The 27,450-nt window shown below is 39.7% G+C and overlaps 1 protein-coding gene across 7 annotated transcripts in view; it reads left to right on the plus strand.

Annotated features, from left to right (window-relative positions):
- The window catches only part of TENM3 (teneurin transmembrane protein 3), a 433,328-nt gene that overhangs the window by 251,897 nt on the left and 153,981 nt on the right, over positions 1 to 27,450 (plus strand). For all 7 annotated transcript variants that reach the window (XM_059384375.1, XM_059384378.1, XM_059384376.1 and 4 more), the window contains 2 exons: positions 130 to 367; positions 24,460 to 24,698. In XM_059384375.1, the coding sequence (XP_059240358.1) occupies positions 130 to 367; positions 24,460 to 24,698 (477 nt within the window). The remainder of the gene's footprint in view (positions 1 to 129; positions 368 to 24,459; positions 24,699 to 27,450) is intronic.

The following is a 27,450-nucleotide window of genomic DNA, read 5'->3' on the forward strand; positions in this document are numbered from 1 at the left end:
TTAAATGCAGTTTTTAATTCTGATTCATCTGCAGTGGATCCCCCAAGAAATTGGTGGTGTGTGTAGCTACATAGGTACATATACATATATCAAGATAAATATATAATGAGTTTCCTTTTCTTTTTACAGAGCAACCTGCAAACAACCAAGGCCAGCCCACTCTGCAGCCTTTGCCACCACCCCATAAACAGCACCCCGCCCAACACCATCCGTCCATCACTTCTCTCAACAGAAACTCCCTGACCAATAGAAGGAACCAGAGTCCGGCCCCGCCGGCTGCTTTGCCCGCCGAGCTGCAAACCACACCCGAGTCCGTCCAGCTGCAAGACAGCTGGGTCCTTGGCAGTAATGTACCACTGGAAAGCAGGTGAGTCCTCTGTGGGAAACTCCCAGATCGTCGGGCTGGTAGGACTGCGCCACATGTCTGCTCGAAGAATGGCCACCCTACCAGAGTCAGCCAGCCGTGTTGATTAAGGTCTCACATTTAAAGATAAACTAGTCTCACCTCTTCTTGTGAACAAATTTACCGTACTTGCATACTCCATGTTTTGTCTTCACTGAGAACAGCGCCAGGTTACTAGTCATTTTTAACTTGCCAACCCGGTGAACATTCTCGTCCTTGTCACACATTGTGTAGGCTACAAGACATGAGAACAAAGGCCTTTAGTGAAACTCTGCATTACTTTTTTTTTTTTCACTTATCTACAAATCATCAGGCACATCGAGAAAAAGATGGAGATAGAGGGTGTGATTCTGGGTCCCATAGGTAGTTTGATTCGATGAACATGGTTAACAGACACTTGGTTCTAAGACATCCCTCCTCTCACAGGACACATTCTGTCCTTTACGTCCTAAAATCATAGAGGATTCCTGAGCAGATAGTGAAGCACAAGTCAGAAGGGAGATGGGACCTACTCTCTAAGGTTCCTTCCAGTATTATTTCCTAAGACACCCCACCCGTTCTTAGACAATAATATCAGATGGTAATATTCTTCCTTATGATGAACTGAGATCTCTAACTCCTGAAACTCCCATCCTCTGTTGTAAACCATGCAACTCCTATTCTGTCACAATACACAGTCATTTTAACCCATTTCTGTGTGATGGCTCATGGGCTGCTCTCGGTCTTGTGCTCCAGAGGCTTCCCTAGCTTCGTGTCCTCTCTCTGTACACACCCGGGTGTTTCAGTGAGGCCTTAAGTTAAGACTTCTAACACGGGTTGGCCCACAGGAAGTAAACTGCTCAGACGAATGTGCAGAACTAGTGTAGAACAAGTTTTGAGTTAATCCATTGCATTCGTAAATATCTCCCAGCACACAAAAAACTTTTTCCTTCTTTCTTTGGACAGAACCTTGACAGTCAATGTCTTCTTTATACCATGTCCTGCACGAGCCAGGGGTGGTGTCCCTCTTCACTAGCTTCCTATTGACAGCCTTGTGACAAAGTCCCCCTAACATTCCTGGCAGCGTTTCTTTCTTTTCTGCCCTAGGCTTCCAGTAGGCTCAGAGAAAAAGAATCATCACCATATAAAATCCAGAAAATAGAATACTCTGGGGAGTATGCCCCCCAAAATGCCCTGTCCCATAGAGCCCCTGGCTAATGCCAGCATTTAAATTAGCTTCTGGATGAAGAAACAGGTTTCACAATGAATAAATTGTGATTTTTTTTTTTTTTTTGGCCTTTAAATGCATGATCTAAACCAGTTCTTCCCTGAAGATGCGTTAGCAGGAAGTCCTCACAGTTAGTTGTCAAAAATAAAAATCTTTTTGTTTTCTTTTACTCTTGACCTAAGAACATGGTTCCAAGGAACTCTTGTTTTTGTTTGTTTGTTTGTTTGTTTTATCTGTAGTGTGAGCCAAGATTAGTTGGCTTTTACTGTTTATTTTGTATTCTTGAACACTCACGTGGAAGAGATCAGAAAGGGAAGGTAAGAAAGAAGTAGGCAAACAGGAGATTTCTTCACTTAAGACAAAGAGTCATGTTTACAGATCTTTTTTTCTTTCCTGAGGTTATTAGCACAGAACTAAATTCACCCAGTGTAATTAATTAGCACACACCGAACAACTCATCAACACTGATTCACTATTGTCATTTGGAAAAATTTTACTAGGAAAAAAGTAATTTTCCAGTTGAGTCATCAAATTGAATATGGATAATTGCATTGTAGTTGACAATAATTGTTCTGACAAATATGTATGAAATATGTCTAGTTCAGTCAGTAGAAACGTGTTTCATTTTAGGAATGTTATGTAGTTCAGAAGCCTCAAAAACTGTGTCTGTATGAGAGTTGGTATTTCTTGAAGCCATGTCTTCTAATGGAGATATTTGGACACATCTGGGGGAACATCTTTCGTTCCTGTTATTCCTCACATTGTACTCATGAATTTTGGTTGGTGGGACAATTAGGAGAGAAAATAGTTGTTTGGAGGACAACCCATTCTAGCCATATGTGTAGTTGTGGCTGATTTCTCCGTATTCAGACTGTGTAAGAGTTCACTCTTGGGATGATTTGAAATTCCATTTCAAAAGCGATGCCATTAGTGAACCATCCATGGAATTATATTTTTTAGTTTTATGAACTGACATAGAAAGGAAGGTCTGCCAGTTGCTGTAATCTCACTAACGTGTATATGAAGAATAAGGAATCCAAAAAATGTAAAAACTTTCATTCTGTCTTCTAGTTTTGTTGTCTTCCTGTTTTCAGGTGTCCACCTCTTAAAATATTGCTAAAAAAGTATTTCCGCTTACCACGCACTCTGTATATCAACCCAAGCAGCGATGTGAAAATCTCACACTGTACCGACAGAGGCTACTGTGGTTTCTTTAATAGTCTCCCTTGGTTGGAACTCTTGAGGTGAAGAACCGGTGCTATTTATCATTGATTTTTTCCTTTTTTAGTTGAGGTTCCCTATTGAGTATGATTCTCGGGCTCCGTTTCAGCTACATTAACAACTTCATCCAGACGTGTGTCTGCCGTTGACTCATTTTTTAATCTGGGGCACAGTTTTGTCTTTGGTAATTATTTCTATTTGCACATATACTCATTTTACAGACTCTCACTTTTCTCAAACCATCGTTTAAAGGGTATAAGGTATGAAGCATGAGATTCCGTTCTGTGTGTGTAAGAATCTGTGCACTTCTTTGTCCCCAACCCTCTTCTCCTTCCAGCATACATTGATCATGGCTGCTGGCAGATTGGCCCGTAATAATCCACGAAACTCTTGGTAATTTGTAGACCTAGTCTATGCGAATTGGTAGAGAAGACATCAAAGATTTCACACCTTGTCCTGTTTCAGTGCAGTTCCTGGTCTGATTTATTAAAAGCATTTATTTTTTTCACCAGTGGTTTCTTGCTTCCATAACAATGTTTATTTCCTTTGTCTAATGAATTTAACATTTGCTGCTGCTGGAGACAATCGATATTACTGTGTACTTGTACATTTCCACTCGGTAAATAGAGCCTTTCTGGTCTATAATCTCTAGTGAGTTTCAGATCTCCTAGAGTCACATTCAGACCCGGACAAGCATTTGCAGTTTCCAAGCACTTCCTTATTATGTTATCATCTTCAATAAATACCACTCAGCACCCGTCTATAATACCAATCCTTGCTTATAGTTTTCCTTCCAGATTCCTTTTCTTGGCACTCCATATTTCTTATGCTGTGTATGATTTAGTTTTAGGTCACTTGCTAGCCTGTAGGTCATCCTCTGTTTATTTTATACTTCGGCTGCTTCAGAGCATGGTCAGAGTTGCTGCGCGAGTATAGAGCAGCCGAGGAAAAGCTGGGCCTCGGCCCAGTGCAGCAGCAGCCCAGAAAGGTGGAAGGAGTGGCAACTCTCACTGGGAGCCCTGACCTTCCGCAATTGTGAAGTTAATTGCCTGCAGGTTCTTCATTTATCTATGTGAATTAAGTAGCTTAGTAGTTTCCTATTAGATGTTAACAAAATGGTTCATTTGTAGCCATTTAATAAAAGATTTATTAAAGTCTTATTTTCTTATGAAGTCTACTTTGGCATTGATAGTTCATTAGTTATGTTCCCCTAGTTCTTTATACCTTGCAGGGCAGTAATGCTTTGCTAATTATTAATGTATGATATTGCAGATTAAATTACCTCTTTCTTATTGCATTTTTATTTAAATATTGAAATGTCCTGGGCTGCTTTAATGTGAGATCAATTGCTAGATCTTAAAAAAAAAAAAAAAGACCTAAACAGAAGTATTACCTGCTGAATTAAGATATTCTCCCTTTCTCCCTCTTTTAATCTTCACTCTAAATGGTTCTAGGGAAAGGCAAGACATCAGTACAGGCTTCAGATATCAGTCATCCTTTCCTATTAGAAACCTAGGCAGCAACCTTCACATTGTGCCGTTATGTACCAGGGAAAGCTGTCCCAGGTGAAAAATGTTACCCTCTCCAGCATGCTGATAACCAACTACCTTTAACAAGATAGTAAGTAGTTAGATGCTCCATAATTGCAGATAGAGCTTTAAGTAAAATATCCCTGGGGAGGTAATCCACTGACTTAAGTTTACAGATGATGCCGTATCCTTTTGTTAAAGACAGTTTGGGGGACGGAGGAGAATATCACAGAGTATGGAAAAGAGGTGCAGAAATGAAGCTGAGGTTATTGAACACCAGTGTCAAAATTGGATCTGGGCCTAGGCTAAGAAATTCTTAATGAATCTTTGAGAGTCTCACCATCTCTGTTAAAAACAGACAACAACAACAGCAGACCCTGTTAACCTATCTAAAATTACATGTCAGTGAATAGTAAAAATCAACTGGATTCTAGATCTCTTGAAATAGTTCATCTTTAGTAACTTACAGTATTTCTTAAAAGGCCTGTGAAGGGACACGTGTGCATTTTAAGAGTAACAGGAAGAAGGGACTCCTGGGTGGCTCAGTAGGTTAAGCAGAGGCTCACATGGGCTCAGATCGTGATTGTGCCCTGTGTCAGGCTCCCTGCTCAGCGGGGAGCCTACTTCTCCCTCTGCCTGCCACTCCCCCTGCTGGTGCTCTCTCACTCTCTCTCTGACAAATAAATAAGATCTCCACCACCACCACCTCCCCCCCGCAAAAAAAAAAAAAGAGTAATAGAAAGAGGAAGAAGGAGGTATGATGTATAAAGATATGCCTGGTGATGTTTATATTTAAGGCTCATTTCAATTTGTGGCATAAAAACTTTTGTCTCATTAAGATGAGATTAATTCAGGAAGCTATTGTCCTAATTCAGTGTCTAAGTGCTGTGCTAACCATTTAATTTATCATCAAACCAGACAGTTTAAGAGTGAAAATGTTATAACTGGGACACCTGGGTGGCTCAGTCACTTAAGGTCTTTCATGATCCAGGGGTCCTGGGATCCAGTCCCCCATGGGGCACCTAGCTCAGTGGTAAGCCTGCTTCTCCTTCTGCCCTTCCCCTGCTCATACAGGCACCTGCACATCCTCTCTCTCTCTGACAAATAAATAATATCCTTAAAAAATATTAAAATAATAAAAATAAATTAAAAGAGAAAGGATTATAAATACAATTGCACTAGAACTTTTACAGATATAAACTGAAACTATACCAGACATGGAGGGACATACTGTTACCCAAGGAAGTATTATTTATTCCCACAAGTAAAGTTGCATGTTAATCTTTTTTTATCTTTTATCTTTATTTATCTTAGGCATAAGTTATTATGCCTAAGATAAATCAGAAAAAAAACTAAATGAGAAGGGAAACAGAAAAACAGCCATTGGTTGGAATACAGTCGTTGGTTAACTCTCAACTTGAACTTTTCTGGTTTCTCTGCCAACTTGTAGCAAATATTTAACCCTTTGTCAACCCCTTCACAGAAAAAACTTCTGTTTTTCTCTAAATATGTGGTTCTTAAAATAATGCATAAAATATTTGTTTTTATTTTCTTCTCACAATACCAAAAGGGCAAGAGAGAACATATATTGATGCCAACATAGCCAATGAAATTTTGTTCCAGAAGTTCAAATTTTGTATTTTAAATGTAAAATGTTAGATTTAAAGGTAAATCATATATTCACTAAAAATGTAAAACAGAAGTAAAATTTGGTCCTGAATTTACTCAAAGAAGGAACAACTGTGTGTCTCTAGCTCTCTAGCTAGTAAAATTTCTGTTTTCAAAGCTCTTCGGCTGTACTGAAATAGAGACCTCCTTCTAAAATAAAGTATGAGATTAAAGGTGATTACTAAGATAAGGGAAAAGCAAAAGCATGATTTTTATTTATTTTTTATTTTTTAAGATGTTATTTATTTGAGGGAGGGGGCAGAGGGAGGAGAAACAGGTTCCCTGCTGAGCAGGGAGCCCTATGTGGGACTCGAACCCAGGGCCCTGGGATCATGACCTAAGCTGAAGACAGACGCTTAACTGACTGAGCTACCCAGATGTCCAAAAAATGTGATTTTTAAAGTGATATTATTATTACCTAATTGTAATTATTGTAATTGTATTATAATTGTAATTATTACCTAATTGTAATGCACCTGCCTCAGGTTGCTTGTTTAGCAAATATTATGCTGATAACTTAAATGGAAAAGTAGGCTGTGGATTGACAGTAGCTCTAAAATGGAGGTCATTCCCAGGAGTCAATATTGATGTATATTCCTGAATAAAACCTAGTAGTTTTATTTTTAAATGTCTTTTTTTTTCTTCTCAGAGTGGTTTTACAGAAAATCTAATCTGTAATAAAAACTTGACATTGAGTGAGAAGGCTCTGCCAGTTTTGAGTGGGACATAGATTCTTCAAGGACAGGGTAGGAGAAGCCCTAGACAGTTACAACAATAAAATAATATAATATTTTCTCTTCCTCTTCTTCTTTTTTTTTTTTTTAAGATGTTATTTATTTATTTGACAGAGAGGGAGATCACAAGCAGGCAGAGAGGCAGGCAGAGAAAGAGGGAGAAGCAGGCTCCCCGCAGAGCAGAGAGCCCGATGCAGGGCTCGATCCTAGGACCCTGAGATCATGACCTGAGCCAAAGGCAGAGACTTAACCCACTGAGCCACCCAGGAGCCCCTTCTCTTCCTCTTCTTGAGAGGTGGGCAGAAAACTTCTGGAATAGTTTCCTCCAGTTCCATCGTGAAGCCTTACTGTGTGCAAGCCCAGCGTTCCAGGTGTTTCACCGTCCCCCACCCCCACCCCGCTAAGCCCTGTGGGTGGGTGATGCCCATCAGATGCTTCTCCTTCGTTTTCTCCATCCTGTCTCTATCCTCCCTAAGATCAGGTTAAGCCCCCCAAGAGGCTGGGAGTGCTGGGATCGGGGGAGGGGGCACGGGGTGGGGGTGGGGGACATCCACCTGATGTCCTTCAGGACATCACTTGGCACAAACATTTTCTTTCTTTCTTTTTTTTTAAAGATGTATTTATTTGTTTGGGGGAGAGAGAGAGAGCACAAGTGGAAGGCGCAGAGGGAGAGGGAGAGAGATACTCAAGCGAACGGAGTTAGGCTCTGCACTCAGAGCCCAACTTTGCGTTTGATCTCATAATCCCGAGTTCGTGACCTGAGCTGAAACCAGGGGTCCTCTGCTTAAATGACTATACCATCCAGGCGCCCCTGCACAAACATTTTCCAATGAAGCAGGACTCTAGGAGAAAAGAAAATTAGGAATAATCTGTTTGCAGGTAGGCTAGGGGACGTCATCCAGTCTGTCACCGTCTTGTCCAGCGGTACCCATAAGCCCAGATACAAACACAGCTCAGCAGCATAAACAAGGGTCTGTGTTTTGCAATCAGACCGGGGTTTTCATCCTGGATCCATCATTTAAATGATCCATATGATCATCTATAGGTTATTACAACCTTAAGTCGATCTCCAATGCCACAGTACTACATACTGAAAAGAGCACCTTGACTTTAATAATCTTGAGTAAGGTACCTAGCAAATGATAGGTGCTCCATAAACGGTTTTAAAATATGACCAAATAATAAGAACAACCATTGCATAGGATAAGATAACCTAATTAGTTAACAGTTGAACAAATGTAAACACCATTTATCATCAAGAAGCTCTCTTCTCTCCAACAGACAAGAAAAGTGTTTGTCCTGACTGGAAGAGTTACAGTCTAATTCATCTTCATGGGGTAGGTAGGTCAAGCCTGCAGCCACAGATCTAGCAGGATAAACTCTCTCACTTCTTTCACTCTTTCCGTTGTTCAACAGAAAAAAGGTGAATTTTTGCAGGTAGGAACCCCGGGTCTGCTCATTTCATTCCTGAGAAGGAAAAAAAATGTTTAAATTGTAATGAAAGGCAACTAGTCATATTCCTGAAACATTTAATTAACTAAGGCAGTAAATGTTTGGAATGAAGCAGTCCAAGCCTTGATAGATGCATTGTCTCCCCATCAGTCAGGAGTTAGACCTCAGTTTTACTTAAGGTGTTTAAAGCTTTGGGTGTCTTTTGAGCATGATGAAGATACTGTACAATAGAGTAGGCGTGTCATGTTGTTTAATTGAGGTGAACCAGTTTCTTTATAATAGCAATTAAGACACCAAGAAAGCATGCATTAATTATTTGCTATAGACCTTAAGTGATTTTTGAAAGCATAATTCCAACAAAATACAATTACTTTACTCTGATAATGTTTGGTTTTGGATAACCAGCAATCTGTATAAAATATTCACACATGATAACCTTAATTTCCCTAGTACCTAGGAAAATGAATTCTTACTTACTTCTAACACATGTCTAGTCACTTCTCCGAGCATGATCAAAGTATAAGGTCATCCGTGTCATTACTCTGGTCATGGCTAATGACTGTGATTTAATCCTTATCTTTTCCTGAGCATGACCTACTCATTTTTGAGGCACCTCTCTTTCTCTTTCTCGGCAACCATTTTGTGAGCATTTTTAAAAATCCTTTTACTCTTCCCTAATATTGTCTGTGAAAACGTTTCAATCCTCTTGTGTATGGGTGCATGTGTGTTTTCATGCGTGTGTGTCTGTGTGTGTCTGTGTGTGTTATCTCTGCCTAACATCACTACAACAGGAGGATTTTTATCTTTATCCTAGAATTAATTTCTGTCCACTTTTAAAACAGTGTTTTGCTCTAAAATTCCATCCTGTTTATATCACTGATTAACATTGTTTCTCACTTCCTCTATTTCTTCATTTTTCCCTTGACAGTGTTTTGCCTTTTGTATTTCTTTCTTCAAACCTGAGGTGAGGTCTGTTTTCTATTAAACCATTTTCAGAATACTTTCTCCTTTGCCTGCAAGATTACATTCTTAGACATGCAATTAACCAGCTAAGCTTAATAAATTCTATTTGATAACCCCTCTGATTCTAGGGTGACTCTCTTTATGATTTCTCACCTCAGATTGTGAACCACTTGGAATATTACCACGAGAAGTCATCTTGTTCCAATCACACCCTGCACTACTATGATAGTGCTTCTTTCTGCTCATGGTAGGGTAGAAAAAAGCAATGGTTTGGGGACAAATCTGGGTTAAAATCTTAACATTCTACTAGCTATGTAACCTTAGGCAGATTACTCATATATTTTTAGCTCTTTTTTTTTTTTTTTCATAAAATGGATCTGGTAATACTTCTTACTTAAAGATTTTATAAGGATTTGTTGAAATGTCATTGCAAAGTAGCAATGACACTTTCTTTGCTTTCACTTCTTTGCTTTTCTTTATTCTTTTTTTTTCTGCTATACAGTTAAGAGAAAAATAATTAGTTCCATATTTAGAAGGATGAACAATAACTTGGAAAGCAATAAAGGAAAGGCAATGGCAACTAACAAGAATTGGCATGTTGATTAATTTTTGTGAACAATTAGATAGCCTTTTCAACTTCAGAAATAGGTATTTTTAGATTGAGAATAACCGGCATTTTTCCTGTTTAATTGGGGTGGCTTCCTACAGGAAATTTACTTCATAGTAAATTTCAGAGACAGGGTTTGCTTTAGAAAAAAGTGATCTTAAGGGGAGGAGATTATCTGAGATCCTGGTGGGATAGTGATATTTCACAAAATGGATCCTGAATGCTTTCCCTCATTTAGTGGGTATTTATGAATGTCTTACAATGTACCAGTGTGAAAAACTCAAGGTTGTGACAGAGGACGGGGAGAAGTGGCAACCACTTTTGAGAAATATATGGACTACATTCCAGAACAAATTCACAGTTGGAGTAAATTTTGCAAATTATCCGATCTTGCCTTCTTTTAGAGCCCATTGAGATTTTAGTAATCTGCCCAAGGTCACGTAACTGGACGTTGGCAGCACTCAGCTAGATCCCAGATTCTAAATTAATTCCTTCCCTTCTTATAGTGGCTCCATTTTGTTAATTACATATGAAAGAAAATAAAAGCACTCAACCCCAAAATACATGTATTTATTCTGTTATTAATTGTATAGCTGTAGCAATGTACTAATCTTATGCAAGTTTTCATACATATATAAAACTAAAATTTGAAAGGATGAAATGAATTGGCATTTCTAAATAATTTTATTTTCTTCCAGTCTATCACTTAATTTTGTTTAATAAATATTTATTAAGTATATATTTATAAGATAATTACATGTCAAATATTAACTATACATAAAAATTTTTGACCTAACAACTATATGAACTTCCTTTTGACAAATAAAAATATATACAATTTAGATTGCACAGTTTGATTTTTTATGGTATAACATTGAACCTGAACATTAAAATATATATATACACTATATGTTATATATATATACACACACACACACACACAAATATGTATATATACAGACACACACATTGTAAAATAATGAATATATCCATCCCCTCACCTGGGTGTAGCTTGGGGGTGTGTGTGTGTGTGTGTGTGTGTGTGTGTGTGTGTGTTGAGAGTACTCAAGGTCTCCTCTCAGCAAATTTCAGGTATCCAATATAATGTTAATAACTGTAATCACTGGGCTGTACATTAGATCACTAGCACTTACTCATCTTTTAACTAGAAGTTTGTACCCTTTGACAAACATCTCTCCAATTCCCCCACCCCTAAGCATCCCCTGGCAACCACCATTCTGCTCTCTGATTCTATGAGTTGGACTTTTTTTAGATTCCACACAAGTAGGATCATCCAGTATCTGCTGAAACTTGACTAATGTCTCTGATGTTCTAGCAAACTAATTAGAAGTTGTTACATTTGCACATCTTTAAATAAACAAGGACCAAACTCACTAACATACCATGTTTTGCAGACGTTTAAGCAGCTTAGAAAATTAAAAATTGTTATAGATGGCAATCATTGTTCTTGGCAACCAAATAATATATTGATGGGAATATTTCCAAATGTGAGTTTTAAAAAATCCTGTCTGAACTAAGAGTTTCTTTAAAGAAGCAGTACTTCCTTCCTTGTGCTTAAATACTACTTTACTTGAAGGGGCAGATTAATAATTTTTTCAAAAATTTATTCTTGATAGCGTGCTGTTGACAGCCCCTTGTCCCCCCAGAAAGGGTCATTAAATTTGGACCCTTCTCCTTTCTATACATTTAACTCACTTTTAAGGTCTATAACTCTTTCGGGTACTTTGCCATGAGCTAGCTGGCGAACCTTGATGTGGTTAAAAAAGATTTTCAGAATCACTGCGCAGCTCAGCCCAAAGTATTGGGAAGAGTCTTGTATTTAGTTCATCACAAACAGGCGCAGAAGTTAGAAGGTAGAGTGTTGCTGTCCACTCGTCTACTAGGTGAGCTCATCCTTCTCTCTGAATCCCTCACAGACATCCGTGACTTTCCCACAAAAGGACTGAAAGCAGCTTTCACGATGGTCACAGTACTACATAGTATTAAAGCTTAGTATGTTTCTTATTCTTTAGACAGGAGATCAGTCCAAAGGGAAGTGTGTTTTATATGTGAGTTAAGATACATATCTCATATAGAAACTACTACTGTATAATGAACTGGTTAAGAACATAAATTTTAGGACCCAAAAGACCTACCCTTGCCTCTATATAAATTCTGACAAATTAAGGCTCAGTTTCCTCATCTTAAAAAAGGAAATTTTATTACACACACCACACACAGAGTGGGGATTTTGTGAAGTTAAAATCAGAATAGTTTCCTTGTGCAGAGTAAATAGGTGCTCATTAAGGTTTATTTAAATTGCCTTCCTCTCTTTGGACTGGTTGCTTTATGTTTTGTCTTCTTAGCTACTTACAGTTCACTAATATGTGATTGACTAAGGTACATCTTCAGTATCTCTTACAATCCTATAATTCTTCTATTCTTTGTAAACTTACATCTACATTTGAAATTCTTGTCTTTATCTAGATCATAGTTCCTTCTCAAACTTATTTAGAAATTCTGAGCTCTTCTAAGCATAGTTGGCCATCAATAATTGAATGAATTAATAATTAAAATCTTGTTCAAATAGCACATAGGAATTTAAAGGCGTTCTTTTAATTCCCATTTTAATTTTAATATATTTAGTATGCAAATGCCAACAGTAGCTGTAATTGATAATCTTAAAACATGTAGGAAAATATCTGATATAGATTTGTGCATTTGATGCTATGACCACACCATTATAATAACTAAAATTTGAAACAAAACCTATTTTAGCCTTCTTGGTAATGATAAAAGGAAAAAAAAAAGGAAAAAAAAAGAAAAAATCTGCGTATTTAACCTGTTGTTCCATTCCTAATCCTCCCAAACTCTGTAACATGATTTAGTGCTTGATTATAGATTTATCTGTGTTTATATAAGCCTTAATAAAAATAATTTGCTTCCTATTATAACCCTATATGTTTTTTATAAAGCTGTGGTTATATATAAATTATATATTGTATTAAGTTTCTCACCTAATACTGAAAAATAAATATGAATTCACTAAAATGCTCTTCCCACAGATCACATGAGTACTCTAGAATTTTTCTTCCCAGTTTTCAGAGATCGATGCTGTACTTTCCATAAGCATGTTTGTGTATACAGTATAATTGCAAATTGATACAGTGGAAATTGCTAAAATATATAATTATTCACATATTCGTACTGTGGAATTTTTGGTAAAATATAAAAAACAGATTTTGTCTCAAAGCACTGTTTTGTACAACCACTAATAGCTCATATTAATTCAGGTAACAGCAGTGAAATGTATCTTGTTTATAAGCTTTTCATTTAAGACATTTTTCTTGCTGGGATCACCTCCTGGTGTGAAAGTTGTCCAAAGATAATAGAACATCAATTCAAAAGTGTAATAGATTTGAGACCACAACATGCTATCAGCATGAAGAAGTAGTTTATCAGTCTTACCAACTCACTGTGTCACAGCTAGAATCATTACATATTTGTTCTTTTGTTTGCACATCAAAATATATAATTTATATTCTAATGTTGATTACTCACTTGGGGGGTATATAATTTTCTTATTTAAAATATTTTTCTTTAAAATGCATATCATAATTAATTTAGAGGTAATAAAAAGGCATTTTAATCAGTAGGGCTCTAAAAACATTCTCTTTTTACAATTCAGGGATGCATAGTATATTACTTACTATAAACCATTTTCAATGGTACCTTTATATTAAAGGCAAAATAATTCATCCATTTTGAACCAACCCTGGCCAATTCTTACAAAATTTACACACACGTGCACATACATCTGTGTTTGGACTCGCCCATTTCAAAATTATCAGAGGTTAAATTATCAAAGCACAAAAAAGAAAAATACTAAAGTTCAGTCTATTATTGGCTCACTCTAGGTAAGTTTTATTACTTCTTAACTGTTTCCCTTTATATCAATCCTTGACGCAAGCCCCTTTCAGTTTTGAAACCCCGTTGGCTAGTTTTTATTTTTAGTTACAGCTTTTGTTGACTCCTATTGTAACCACAGTATATTGAAGTAATTAAATAAATTAAATTGAATTGAAGGGAATTAAAACCTAGTCCTCTAAGTACTTTATACTTTCCTCATCTGGGTGAGTATTCTTCTCAGTTCCCCTGCTCCCACCCTTGAAAACATGTTCGAAAATAATATTGAAAGAATAAGAGAAAAAACTTTGTCTTTAACTCTAATAGGATTCAGTATGGGTGGTTGTTTTGTTTTGTTTTGTTTCAAGTATGCTAGAATTCTCCCTCTGAACCTTAATAAGAGGATTTTTTTTTCTATGCATGAACTTTATTTTTTTTTATTTTATTTTTTGCAGTGTTCCAAGTTTCGTTGTTTATGCACCGCACCCAGTGCTCCCTGCAATCTGTGCCCTCCTGAATACCCTCCACCAGCCTCACCCATCCCCCCACTCTCTCCCCTCCAAAACCCTCAGTCTGTTTCTCAGAGTCCATAGTCTCTCATGCTTCATCTACCCTTCTGATTTCCCCCAATTCACTTTTCCTTTCTGTCTCCTATTGTCCTCCGTGTTATTCCTTATGCTCCACAGGTAAGTGAAACCATACGATAATCGACTTTCTCTGCTCGACTTATTTCACTCAGCATAATCTCCTCCAATCCCATTCGTGTGATACAAAAGTTGGGTATTCATCCTTCCTGATGGTTGCATAATATTCCATTGTATATATGGACCATATCTTCTTTATCCATTTGTCAGTTGAAGGGCACCTTGGCTCTTTCCATAGTTAGGCAATTGTGGCTATTGCTGCTATGAACATTGGGGTATATATGGCCCTTCTTTTCACTACATCTCTGTCTTTGGGGTAAATACCCAGTAGTGCAATTACAGGGTCATAGGGTAGCTCTGTTTGTTTTTTTTTTTTTTTCATCCTGTTCTCTTGTCGATCTGAAGCTGCCGGGATTACAACCTTGGTTGGGGTGTTGGGGTATGAGGGTGCCTTCACTCTGGCCAGTACTAAGAATGCCACCTTGATTGTCACTCCTGGTCCTCAGCAGCTTCAGAGAAGGAAAAAAGTGAAGCAGAAGGCATTTGTGCAGGAAATATTTCTATTTCTTTCCTTTCTCCTCAATATAACAGATGTGTAAAGGGGTAAAGAGGTTATGTTTATGTGTGTGCATGTATGTGTGTTTGGTACCTTAAAAATATTTATAACTGAGTTTTCCAGAAGTCTCTCTTAACAGATAAAGAGAAGGATGAGAGGTAGCTTTTTTCCTCCTATAAATTTTAATATAGGTTGTAAATTGAAGCCAAGATTATAGAGGAAAGAAGAATGTATAAAAACAATTCTAGCCAGAAAGTTTAAGAGTAAAGAAATAGCATTTTCTGTAGGAAGGAACCTTTGGGAAGTTGTAAATACCCACGGTGAGTTATCAGCTAGACTTCTCCATGGCTTATATACCCAAGTATTAAGTTCAAAGAAATACAGAAAGAGAAACCCCAAAAGAAGAGACTTGTGGACTGAGATAGTGTTTTGGTGAACGTGTTATAGACACATGGAAATACAGATAGTGAAGGAGACAAAGAGCCAAGAGAGAACAGATGCTGGTGTCTCATTTAGACATAAAGCCCAATAGACATGATAGATACTTGAAAGTAGTGGCACCTGGGTGGCTCATTTGGTTAAGCGACTGCTTCAACCTATGTCACAATCCCAGGGTCCTGGAATCGAGCCCCACATCAGGCTCCCTGCTCGGGAAGTAAAAAATTAAGAGTGAAATGATGTAGAACAAGGACAGATCTTTAAGCCGTTTGATGGTGAGGTCAAGTGGATTGAGCCTCCCACTGTAAAAACTCCATTCGTTCTAAGTTGACTCCTTGAGGTGAGCTCCCAGCCATAACTTTCTAATAAGCAGGAATCTTTTGAATGATTTTCTGATTTGTTAGAGAATCTTGATGGGAGTCTTGGGTGAAACTGAAGCTAAAAACCCAGTACGCCAACACATGACCGTAGTGGTTCTCAAGCTGTGGTCTCTGGACTGGCAATATCAGCTGGGGGGTTCCACTGAGATCTTCTGGTTTAATAAGTCCTCCAAGGGACTCTGATGTGAGCCCAAGTTTGAGGACCGCTGCTCTAATGTAGGGCATGGACTCTTAGTAGATTTTGTTCTGTCAGTGGCTACCTAAGCTCCCCAGGCCTTATCAAAACCTGTGATCCCATCAATCAGTCTGGTTGCAATGTTTTCTTGTGAAAGAGTGGAGATACTGAACACCTTTTAGAGCCTTCCTCTGCTGCCTAGTGTGGGTGGGCTTCTTTCTGAACATTCACAGCAGCCTCTGCATTCTCCCAGAGCTTCCGAGGGCCGGCATCCTCCACAGATGGAGAGTTCTTTCCCAAATAGCCAGGTATCGAAACCCAGTCAGTAACTGTACTAAATGGCTTTAGATACCTATCAAGAATCAGTTGCTAAGAAGTAAAGAAAACAAGCAGGAACCCGGCTTTGAATAAGAACAGGTAATTTTCTGCTTGGGCTTCTGCTTTCTTTAGTTTTCTTGTTTCATAGCTGCCGGAAATTTTGTATTTCGCTGCATTAGTATTTTTTTTTTAATTTCCCTGCATTATTATCGAAAGCACATCATTTGAGTAAACTGCTCTTTCCGTCTTTTAATTGGTCATGAACACAGTGCTAAATATACATTTAAAAGATCATCCAGTTGGCTTTGGAACTTAAAATTCAGGATCTGGTAGTGGAAATTCAGAAGGCGGTGATAATGAACCACAGGTTATCTGGAAGTTTTCAGAGTATTTGGATAGTGGTTACTATCACAGTTTAGGTATATCATGTTTTTCAAATATATACTGATAAATACCGGAGGCTGTTTCAACTTCTATGGTATTTAATCAGTATGTTCTTAATTATAGACTACAAGCAATTAAATAAGTGGTAATAAGCAATATGGAAGGAAGATAATGCACAACCGTTAAATTTTATATATTTTGACAGTTTTTGCAAATTTTTATCTTAAAATGAATTCTAGGCAACCTGCCCATTGTTTTGGCATCATCAAGTGACTAAAACTATTTTGAACTCAGTGGTTAATTTTAGCCTTCATATATTTCCAGGTAAATTTAATCCGTGAGTGTGGGATTCATTTGCTTTAGATCTGAAAATGTCATTTTAGAAGAGTCGTTTGATGTTGAGGAAATCTTGTGAGACCCTTAATAAGCCTCTTAAATCCAGAAAGTTGTATTTTGCCTGAAGGAAAAGGAACCTATCCCTCAAAATTCCCTCAGCTCTTAAGTCAGAACTTTGGATTCTGAAAAGGTTGTCAATGTGACCAAATATCGTCGGTCAGTCTTCTCATTGGCACACTGTCTTTGAAATGAGCGCCCCTCATTTGAAGGAAGCAGTCTGTGTTCCAGGGAAACATTTTATTAATTTGCCTAGAAACCTAAGTCGAGAGCAGGACACATCAAGACGTTTTATGTAGGGGGTTCATGTTAAGTTTGAAGTAGCTCATTCTCTTTGTTCAACCAAGAATTTGAAAAGAGCAAGAAAAACCATCACATCTCCAGGGCAGTAGTGTCTTTCCCCCCATAAGATGTAATAGATTATACACAAAAGAAATAGTATTCCAGGTGTTCCTGGGTCACTAATAAAGGTTTCCGCTATGCCACAGGGACAGCACTAAACACTGTGATGCTCTTTTTAGTCATTTGCTCTGTTTGCTAATCTCTAGAAAGGTTTTTTACACTGTATAAAATATTGAAGAAAAGAAACCTCTTTTGTGTGAAGACAGCCAGCTATGAAGTTGATCTAATTAAAATTTCATTCAGTGGTTGCACACTTTCTTTTTGACTCTTATTTTCTCTCATAGCGCTCCATTGAGGAAATGACTCAAACCACTTTGAGTAACGCAGTATATTTTCCAAGGATGCTTTTCATTTTGGTCCCTGAAATTTGCAACTTATGAAACCGTGCTCTTGATATTAGAGGAATAACATGATTATGTTAATGTTCTGAACAAAAGACTAGTATGAACCCATTTGTTTCCTAGTGACTCTTGCAATCTTACAGTTTTTTTTTTGTGAGCTTACAATTTAATTATATATTATAACTTATTTAATTTTGTACTTGATGTCAGGATCTTTTCAAATGAGCATTGGTATGTTGATGTATCATATAACATCATATCATATCATATATAAAAGGACATTTAAATTTACTTCAAAAATCTGATTATTTTGCCATTAAAAATTTCATGATCGTAAGTTCTGTAGTTTATTATTCTGAAAGACAAACCAATCAAAAGTGTAGAATTTCTAAAGAATGAAACATCCCTGCGAAGACATAGGGGGAAGAAAGCAAAACAAAGGACAAGAGGCAGTGGCCAGAGGCCTGCTAGCAGAGCAGGGGGAATCAGGACGGGAGGTACAGAAGTAGTTCAGGATAGTGTGCAGATCCAGCCTTTAAGCCATGACGTTTCATCTGAGAGGAGGAAACATGAAATGAACATGTTACTTTCGCATCACCTTTGCCTCTGCCAAGTAGATTCGGAAGAGGCAGTTGAAGTGTAAGAACTCAGAAGAACTTCTCAACCCCACAGAAAATCAGACAGGAAGGAAAGGGGAAAAGGGAAGGGAAAAGACAGGAGATGGGGAGGAAGGAAGCGGGAAGGAGGGAAGGAAGACAGGCAGGCCATAAAAGAAAGACTGCAGGGTTCTCTGGTAGGGGGACTCCTGAGGGGGAGGGGGTTGGGGGGGAGGGGACTGCACAGGACAGGCAGGCCAGAAGAGGAATTGAAAATTGCCCCTGAGTCCCTCAGCGAAACCTGCAGGATCGAGTTACTAACGGTGACCCCAAAGTCTGAATGGGGACAGCAGGAAAGAATGGAGGGATTCAGTCCTGTCCCTCCCAATTTTAAATTTGTGGCATGACCCGTAGAAAGCTCCTTCCCAGGCTCGGTGAGAAATAGAAGCCAGGACAGAAGGCGGAAGCTGAAATGAAAAGGCTGGTCGGTCCTGAAGGCAGATGCACAAAGAAACAGCTCTTTCAACTTCAGAAGGAAAAGGAGCAGTTATTAATTGTGCTGAATCCAGAGTAATTGTTTCCGTGTGGCCGGTGGCGCGGCTATGCGGGGGATAAGACGGTCGAGTTTCCCCAGCCCTCGTCTGCTGGTTGTTGTTGTTGTTCAATAGAATCCCCCCCCCTCAAGATTCCGAAGCCACAAAGCAACGGGTAGTGTTCAGTGACCTCCCGCGCCAGCCGTCTTCGGGGCTTTGAAATTGATTTTCCTCATCTCAGTCTCTGATAGTCTGTCTTCAAGTGCGCCTCTCTAGTTCATCACCAGAGTGAAACGGCGGCCCGGAGAGCAGAGGGACTGGAGGCAGGCGACACGCAGGGCATCATTAGACACATCAGAACCGAATCAGCCTGCGCCCGTGTGCTCTGTGTTAAAAAAGAAGCTGCTGCTTTATTGCCAAATACAATGGGGGATATTCTCACAGGATTCGCTTTTTTCATTCCCAAATACGGTCTGAGAAGTAAAGAAAATCTCTCCCTTTCTTCTCCAAACCTCATGTGGATGCCGGGTCAAAACCGTCTGGTTTTGATAGTAATTTTGGCAGGATTTTTTTTTTTTTTTAAATACATGAGAAGCATGTTCCTGAGGCTGGAATGACCTGGCAGAGAGTCACAGGATGCGGAGAGACCGGAGTGACACATGGAAAGACATTTCTGGATGGTGAATTCGGTGATAGAATAATTCTCTCCTCAGAAAACTCGTGGGATGCTTTTCAGATGGCGGAATTTCAGAGCCCGCTGGTCTGTTTCTTCGTTTGATCGTGGTGGAGTCCGCACATAGCTATCTGTTCCTTCACTGTTGATGGCCACGTTACTGCCAGGACAACCTTCATCCCCACCAGTGTGGCCTCTTCAGGCCCAGTGGGACACTCTGCGATGTCCAAGCTACTCTTGAAGCCACAGTAGTAATTCTCCTTCCTACAAATGTTGCTGAGATGCCGAAATCTCGGGGAGGCTCTCCCCAACAGAAACACCTCCAAACCCGTCCGTTTGGTCTTTGGGACCCAGAGGCCTCCCCAGGCCTTCGTCTGACATTTAAGGTACAGGTTTCTGTTTCCGTCAGGTTCTGCAGACACGCTCTGGTGTCTCTATTTCTCCAGCACCGGGAAACCAGGAGCAGGGCCCGTGTTTCTGAGGCATGGGGAATCTTCTGCGTTCATCCAACCTCTCCCCGTTTCTCTCCTCCTAGATAATAAGTAGATTTTTCTAATCTAAGACAAACCTTTAATCTCTTAAATTTTGTATCTTTCACACATTTTGGTTACATCCCAAATCCGCTCTACGTCCGCTTTTCCCCAGAGGTTCTTCATGGTACCAAAGACTAAGGCAAGGGAATGGAATCTGCCTTTGGCCATGGGCCGCCATGCTGGTTGCTATTCAAATGCAGCTTGTTTCTGTCCATAATTGTGGACAGAGGTAGTGCTCTCTGCTATTTCTGTACCCCCATGCGTGGTGTGAGAGTAGTAGAGAGCCTCTTCCCTCTCTGGAGTCATGCCAGCTCCCCAAGATGCTGCCTACGAAGCGGGGGGCAGGCGTCTCTCCCTGGGCCTTGTTGAAGTCTCTGTTTGATCAGCTCCCTTCCTGCAGGATTCCCCTTCTTGTCTGGAGGGTCACCCCTTCCGTCTCACCTCGAATTTCTCCCCGACATTATGGCTGTACCCCAGTAGATGGGGCTGTAGGAAACCAACTAGAGACCCGGCCTCTTTCTGCTTCTCATTTTGTCTCCTCTCTCCTGGGGCCAACGCAGTGAAGCAGCCACTGGAATCGAGAGAAGTGAAGTCGAGCACAGACAGCCGAGGGGGTTGAGCGGGGAGAATTTCAGGAGGAAAAACTCATTTTAAAGAGTATTGTACAGGGCGCCTGGGTGGCTCAGTGGGTTAAACCATTGCCTTCGGCTCAGGTCACGATCCCAGGGTCCTGGGATTGAGCCCCGCATCAGGCTCTCGGCTCAGTAGGGAGCCTGATTCCTTTCCCTTCTCTCTGCCTGCCTCTCTGCCTACTTGTGATCTTGCTCTCTGTCAAAAAAAAAAAAAAAAAAAAAAATTAAATAAATAAAGAGTACCGTACAACTTTAACCGCCCCCCATGCAAGTGTATAAATAAGAACTGATTATAAGAAGCACTTAGAAGAGAGAGCGCGTGCGTGACGGTGTGGGTGTGACGGAGAGTGACCAGTGTCCGGTCCCTGGGACTGTCGTCTTCCCCAAGAGCCGTGCATATGCTTTCTCCAGACTGCCTGGATAAATCATTTCCAATGACATCGAGGAAACCATTTCTTCCTCTGGGCTCCTGAACATCTTGCTCATGCTTCATGCACAGTCCTAAAAAGAAAAAAAAGTAAGAATTCAAATCAGGAGACCCACTATCACTCACAGGTCAAATCGAGCCTGTCACCTGTTTTTGTGGTGATGATGAACTAGAGATGGTTTTTACACTTTTAACTGAAAGTTAAAAGTGTAAAAAAGAAAAAGAAGACTTCATGGGGAAGAAAGAGAAAGAAGACTTCATGACATGGGAAAACTCTATAAAATTAAAATCTCAGTGTCCATTAGCATGATTTTCTTTGAATACAGCCCCTACACGATCATTTCTGTATGCTCTATGGCTGCCGTCCTGGGCAGGCTTGGCCAGAAAAGGCTGCAGGGTTTTCTGTTTGGTCCTTCACAGTAAGAGGTTGCTCACAGCTCGTCTGAATGATCAGCTTCCTTCTTGGTCTGTTTCAATCCATCTTCTCCTCCGGAATCCCTGCCCATGTATAGAACTTCCTGTATCAAGTTTGTAAAACTGGGAATTCATTCTACAAGCATTGGCTTTTAGAGGTTGTTACCTATTGAATTGGAACCTGAAGGCCCCAAATGATCCTTTTTGGTCTTTTGGAATACGCAGCCTGTGACTTTGGGAAGATAAATAGCTGAGGCTTGTTGAGCCCTTACCTTGTGTTAGGTCCTAATAGAAACATGGCACGTGTGTTACTTCCATTGAATCCTCATACAATTGTCTACATGGTAGCTACTACTCATAGTCCCATTTTATGGATGATACAACCAAGATGCAGAAAATTTGAGTCCTTCACCAGATATCATCCAGCTCATTATAGGTAAAGTCTGGATTTCAACCCAGTCTCGATCCGGGGCCCACATTCTTAATGACCATGCTGAATAAGGATATGGTAGGAGATTTTAAAAATGCTATTTCCAGTGTAACATTTAGTTCAGATTATAAACTTTAAAATTTGCCCTGCTAAGTACCTCCATATGGGAAGAGACTCACACTACAGTTACTAGTATAATTTATAGAAGTAGCAACTGATCATTTGCATCTTTCTAATTGTGTGTTTGACACAGTATTTTTTAAAAGATTTTATTTATTATTTAACACAGATAGAGCACAAGCAGGGGGAGCGGCAGAGGGAGAAGAAGGCTCCCCACTGAGCAGGGAGCCCAATGGGGGCTCGATCTCAAGACCTGAGCCAAAGGCATCAGATGCTTAACTGACTGAGCCCTTCACACACCCCGACAAAGCATTTTTAGATACATTAATGGGTTTATAACCCTGTGAGATAAGCAAATCATTAGCTCCATTTTACAGATGAAAAGCAAAACTGAGGCTTCCTAAAGTCACGTATGTAGGAAATGATCAACCAGGAACTTAAACTCAGGTCTGATTTCTACTCCAGAATTCTTCCCGCTGTACTTGTGTTAGGCAAACTTTCATAACTTTTGCACTGTTTCTACTCCGGCAACATAGTTAGTCACTTAGTACTTTTCTAGAAATGGATTCTTTGTGACTTAAGGACCTGATTAGCCCTCGCAACAATATTCATAAGCAGTAATGCACATAAACTCATGAGTCTGACTCTTTTATTTATCTAACACTGCTGCTGTGCTTACCATATTCCAAGCTCTTGACAGCAAATATGAACTCCTTTGAGCCTCACAGCAAACCTGAAGGGTAGAGGCTATTACTGTCTCCATTTTACAGATTAAGAAACCAGAACACAAAGAGATGGAGTAACTTCCCCAAGGACATATGCACAGTCAGCAGTGAATCAGGATTTGGACCTCGGTAGTCTAGCTTCCGAGTTCTGCCCTGTGAAGCCCTTAAGTTATTTGATATATTCAGTATTCTTAATACATTAAAATAAGGACATCGGTAGTAAAATTTTAAAATATTCAGCTATGTACCATCTATAGTCATCTTTCACAGAAACTGTATTGTACCATAGTGGAATATTCTATATATATTACATACATACATTCCCTATATATTCCATAGTGGAATGTTGTACCGTCGTGGAATATTCCAATATGGAATACCCATAACCTCCTGAATATGTAAGAGAAAACAGTCTGTTGACTTCACTGGACATGTTATTAGAGAAAATAATAATACGTGTTAGGACACAATAACTTATTGGTATAACAGGAAATATAAACCATGAAAAACATGGTACTTTTTTTCTTTAATTTGGGGACTTTGATTGTTAATAGGAATCTATATTAACTGTCGTTCCTGGAGAATTTCTTTGTTTCTTTCTTTCTTTCTTTCTTTCTTTTTTTTTAAGATTTCATTTATTTATTTGACAGGCAGAGAGGCAGGCAGAGAGAGAGGAGGAAGCAGGCTCCCCGATGAGCAGAGACCCCGATGCGGGGCTCGATCCCAGGACCCTGATATCATGACCTGAGCAGAAGGCAGAGGCTTTAACCCACTGAACCACCCAGGCGCCCCTCCTGGAGAATTTCTTATACAGCTCTCTTGTCATGTGATCATGTAATTTCTGCTTATACATTTTCAAAACGTACAACTTCTAGAGGCATTTTCCTCCACTGCCATCCAGCTCAGTTGTTAGAGACTGTTTCTGTATTTGATCTAAAACCCGCTTCACTGACCCCTTCATTTATTTAGGTTGGTTTTAGAAGTGTTCTGTGGTTCCTTCCTCTTTCTCCCCCTTCCCCAGTTATGTTTGACATAAGCTAAAAATAAAATCGGTTTGCATCCCTTGAGACCTGCCCAGCTGCCTGTGGCCAAGCTTGATAGTGCTTGTTAGTGGGAGAGCAGGCTGTGTTTGGTGTATCCCTGTGCATCCATAACACAACGAATGTTTCCGTGGAATTCCAGAAAAATAAGTCTGTCTGCAGAACATCAACATGATCATGCATCCTTATGTTTATACGAGTATGTGGTCTCATGTAGTCGTAAAACACAATGTGTAGCTTTAAGGTGATGTGATTTGTCTTAAGTGGAATGTGATTATGTTCTTAGTACAGTTCATACAAGGAAGTTTCTGAATGGTTTTGGGCAAGAAATGGTGTGATTAGAATAACTGCAGAGCATCTCAAGATATCTACTTGAAGGGACGGTAATAATTGGTGTACATCAATACTTCTGTGTACTTTACAAGTCAATTTCTGTCATCAGAGTCACCAATATGAGTTGGTTAAGATATTTCCTTAATTTCTAATATTTTTAAATAGAGGTAATGAGGTAATGAGAGAGACAGAAGACAGGGAGAAGAGCTCATGGATAGCTGTGACTGTCTCCCACATGTTAGCATATCTGTATCTTCTGATGATAATTCTTCTGTTCCACAGGCATTTCCTATTCAAAACAGGAACAGGGACAACGCCACTGTTCAGCACTGCAACCCCAGGATACACGATGGCATCTGGCTCTGTTTATTCGCCGCCTACTCGGCCACTACCTAGAAACACGCTATCAAGAAGTGCTTTTAAATTCAAGAAGTCTTCCAAGTATTGTAGCTGGAAATGTACTGCCCTGTGCGCTGTAGGGGTCTCCGTGCTCCTGGCGATACTCCTCTCATATTTTATAGGTAAGAACCCAGTTTGACAATTACTTTGTCTATACGTTGGGATGTTAGATGGTGGTCTTGTTGGTTTCATCCATTTAGGTGGCCAAGAAGGATATTACGAGGTTTAGTTTCTGGAGGAGGGATTAGTTAATACCTTGTCAATCCACGGAATGTCTTCAGTCATCTTCCGGCAAATTTGGATAAATAGAAAAGCTGCATTTGCCCCAAAATTGAGGTCTATCCTTAGCCGCAGACTAGAGTGTGAACTTGTGTTTGGTGTATCCCTCTTGAAACATGGCTAAGTCTGTGACATCTCATGTACACGAAGTCAGTCATGCACTTGCAGGAAGGAATGTTGCGCAGGAATCCCTTCAATGCATATTCGACGGGGAGCTCTCTGCTCCTTGTACTAGATTACACACCTGTCTGCTAACTCAGCTATCTTGGTGTAAAGCTTGTCACTCAGGACCGTCATCCTGGTCTCAGCCACACTCTCCAGAGACCTGTGCATCCATAACACAACGAACGACTTACATACTCATTCATACATGTGGATTTTTCATCTTTTCTGATGTCATATTGATCATGGTTTTCATTTCATAGTAACCCAAATGATGGGAGCTGCTAACAGAAGTTGTAAATAGTGCTTTTCTTTAACTGTTTCATAACTGTATGAGCATTTGGATTATCAGAAATGGATTTTGAAAATCCCAGAAATGACCACATCGAAATGCTAATAGCATCCACCGAGGTTCATCACAAGTGATATGGTTTACCCAACAAGAGCCACAGCCAGTAATGCATCCTCAGGTTTACAATGCAATTTGTGATGCCCCTGAAATTCTAGAACTGAACACGAGTATTATGGAGCCATATGTGTAGTTGCGTGGTGCTTTTGCCGTGAACATGTTTCTGTCATTAGCTTCCATACTCCTTATCAATGATGTATTTTGGAAAGTGAAATAACCATTTTGAGCCACGACATTTAAGAGGAATATAGAATTGTAAAGCGTGAAGGAATTTTAGGGATAATTGAGTCAGAGATGGCAATTCTGGGGCATGTTGTATACTATTACTTCCGATCCTTTGGCCGTGGCAGACATCACTAATGAATTAGGGCCCCCTTTCCCACCGAACCTGGAGAAAACCTCGTTACCCCCGTCACTGGGCTTCATACACCACCTTGTAGCACCGCTGTCCGTCTGAGATGAAACGTTCTTGTCGTTTTTCAATCTGAGTTAACTCCCTCCTTGTAAAAATGCTCTAAGCAAGTACCACGAGGGTTGTCGCTTGGCCAGGATCCCACGCTCCTGAACCGTCGCTACGCTCTTTCATAACACTCAAGGTAAATGAGGACCATCACAACAAAAAAATCAGTATTCGGAGATGGAGTTCTAGTATTCAGCTGGAAAATACCTAGCCATTAAGAGAATCCCTTCTCGTTAGTTGTATAAATTATCTGTATCTGTCAGCAGCGTGCTGCTAAAGAATTTTAAAAGGTTCTGAAATGCACGAGGCATAAATGGGATGTGATAAATTAAGCATACATATTTGTAGGGGATTTTTTTTTTTACCACAGTACATGCCAGACCGATGAAGAACTGTGTGGGGCTGGCAGTCCATGTCTGTGTTGTTGCTCTGTGGGTAAGCGTCCTTTCTGATTGCCTACCAGATGCGCAATATTGGGAATATCAGTTTTGATACCATGCAGTTTTACTTACAGTGGGTGATTAGCAGGAAAAAATAGCATTTGGATGTGAGATTAGCTCTCTGTGATTTGTGAGACGTGTCTTCCTTTCAAGGGCCTCTCGTGAATATCGCTGAGTATCCGACTTCTGAGTAAACACTCCAAATGTTCCTTTTCTTCAAACTGCCTGTTTTCCTATCTCTCAGCCCATTGTTCTTTATTCCACGACTCCATACTTTTTCTCACTGTCATCCACTTGTCCCTCTGATTTTGTCTTGCCCCCACATGGAAACACACAAATTACATAGTTAATATACTCAGTTCAGCAGATACTTGTCGAACATTCGTTATGATCTCATTCTTGTGCTGGAACTTAACTGTTCTCTGGCAAAAATTACTTTTATCCTCAAAGAATTTTCTCATACTTCCATTGCTTTAATTAAGCCCAAATACACTTACCATTTTCACTGGTCTTCCTGTACTTGAATGACGAATACACAAATGCAATGATTTTTTTCATTGAAGTTCAAATCAGGTAAAGGATTTGTTCATCAGTTAGCACGATCCATCTTTTCAGGCCGAAGAGACTGTGTTCACCCTTGAAAACAAGAACAGGGCACTCCTCGTCAGGGAAGGTTGTCCTTTTCTATTGACATGGTGTACAGCAGAGATGGGGACAAGGGACCTTTGCCTGTCCGGCTTAGATCAGTCTGATAAACCCAGAATCGATGGGGAGACCGATGTCCTCATCAGGTTGACCTCACAACCTTTAACAAAAGTACCGCGGTCCTTATACTTTTTTTCCGCATTCCCTTCGAGGTCCCTTTTCTCATATTGACTGTCAATATAAAGCCAAAGCCTTAAGAAAGAAAGAAAAGAGAAAGCTTGAGGAATTACTTCTGTCCCAGAATTTTCTTTGTCACCTGCCAGGAAGGTCGTGAGAAGTTAGGAGAATGTAATATTAGCATGCCTCTTCTCTAAGATAAAGTTACCTCAGCAGAGTCAAGGTGAGTCACCTCTAAAACGGAGGCAAGTAGGGGAGGAGAACAGGTTTTGTTGTTTGTCTTTTCTATTCCTATCAGACTT

This window comes from Mustela nigripes, chromosome 18, assembly GCF_022355385.1.
Source record: "Mustela nigripes isolate SB6536 chromosome 18, MUSNIG.SB6536, whole genome shotgun sequence".
Taxonomy (NCBI): domain Eukaryota; kingdom Metazoa; phylum Chordata; class Mammalia; order Carnivora; family Mustelidae; genus Mustela; species Mustela nigripes.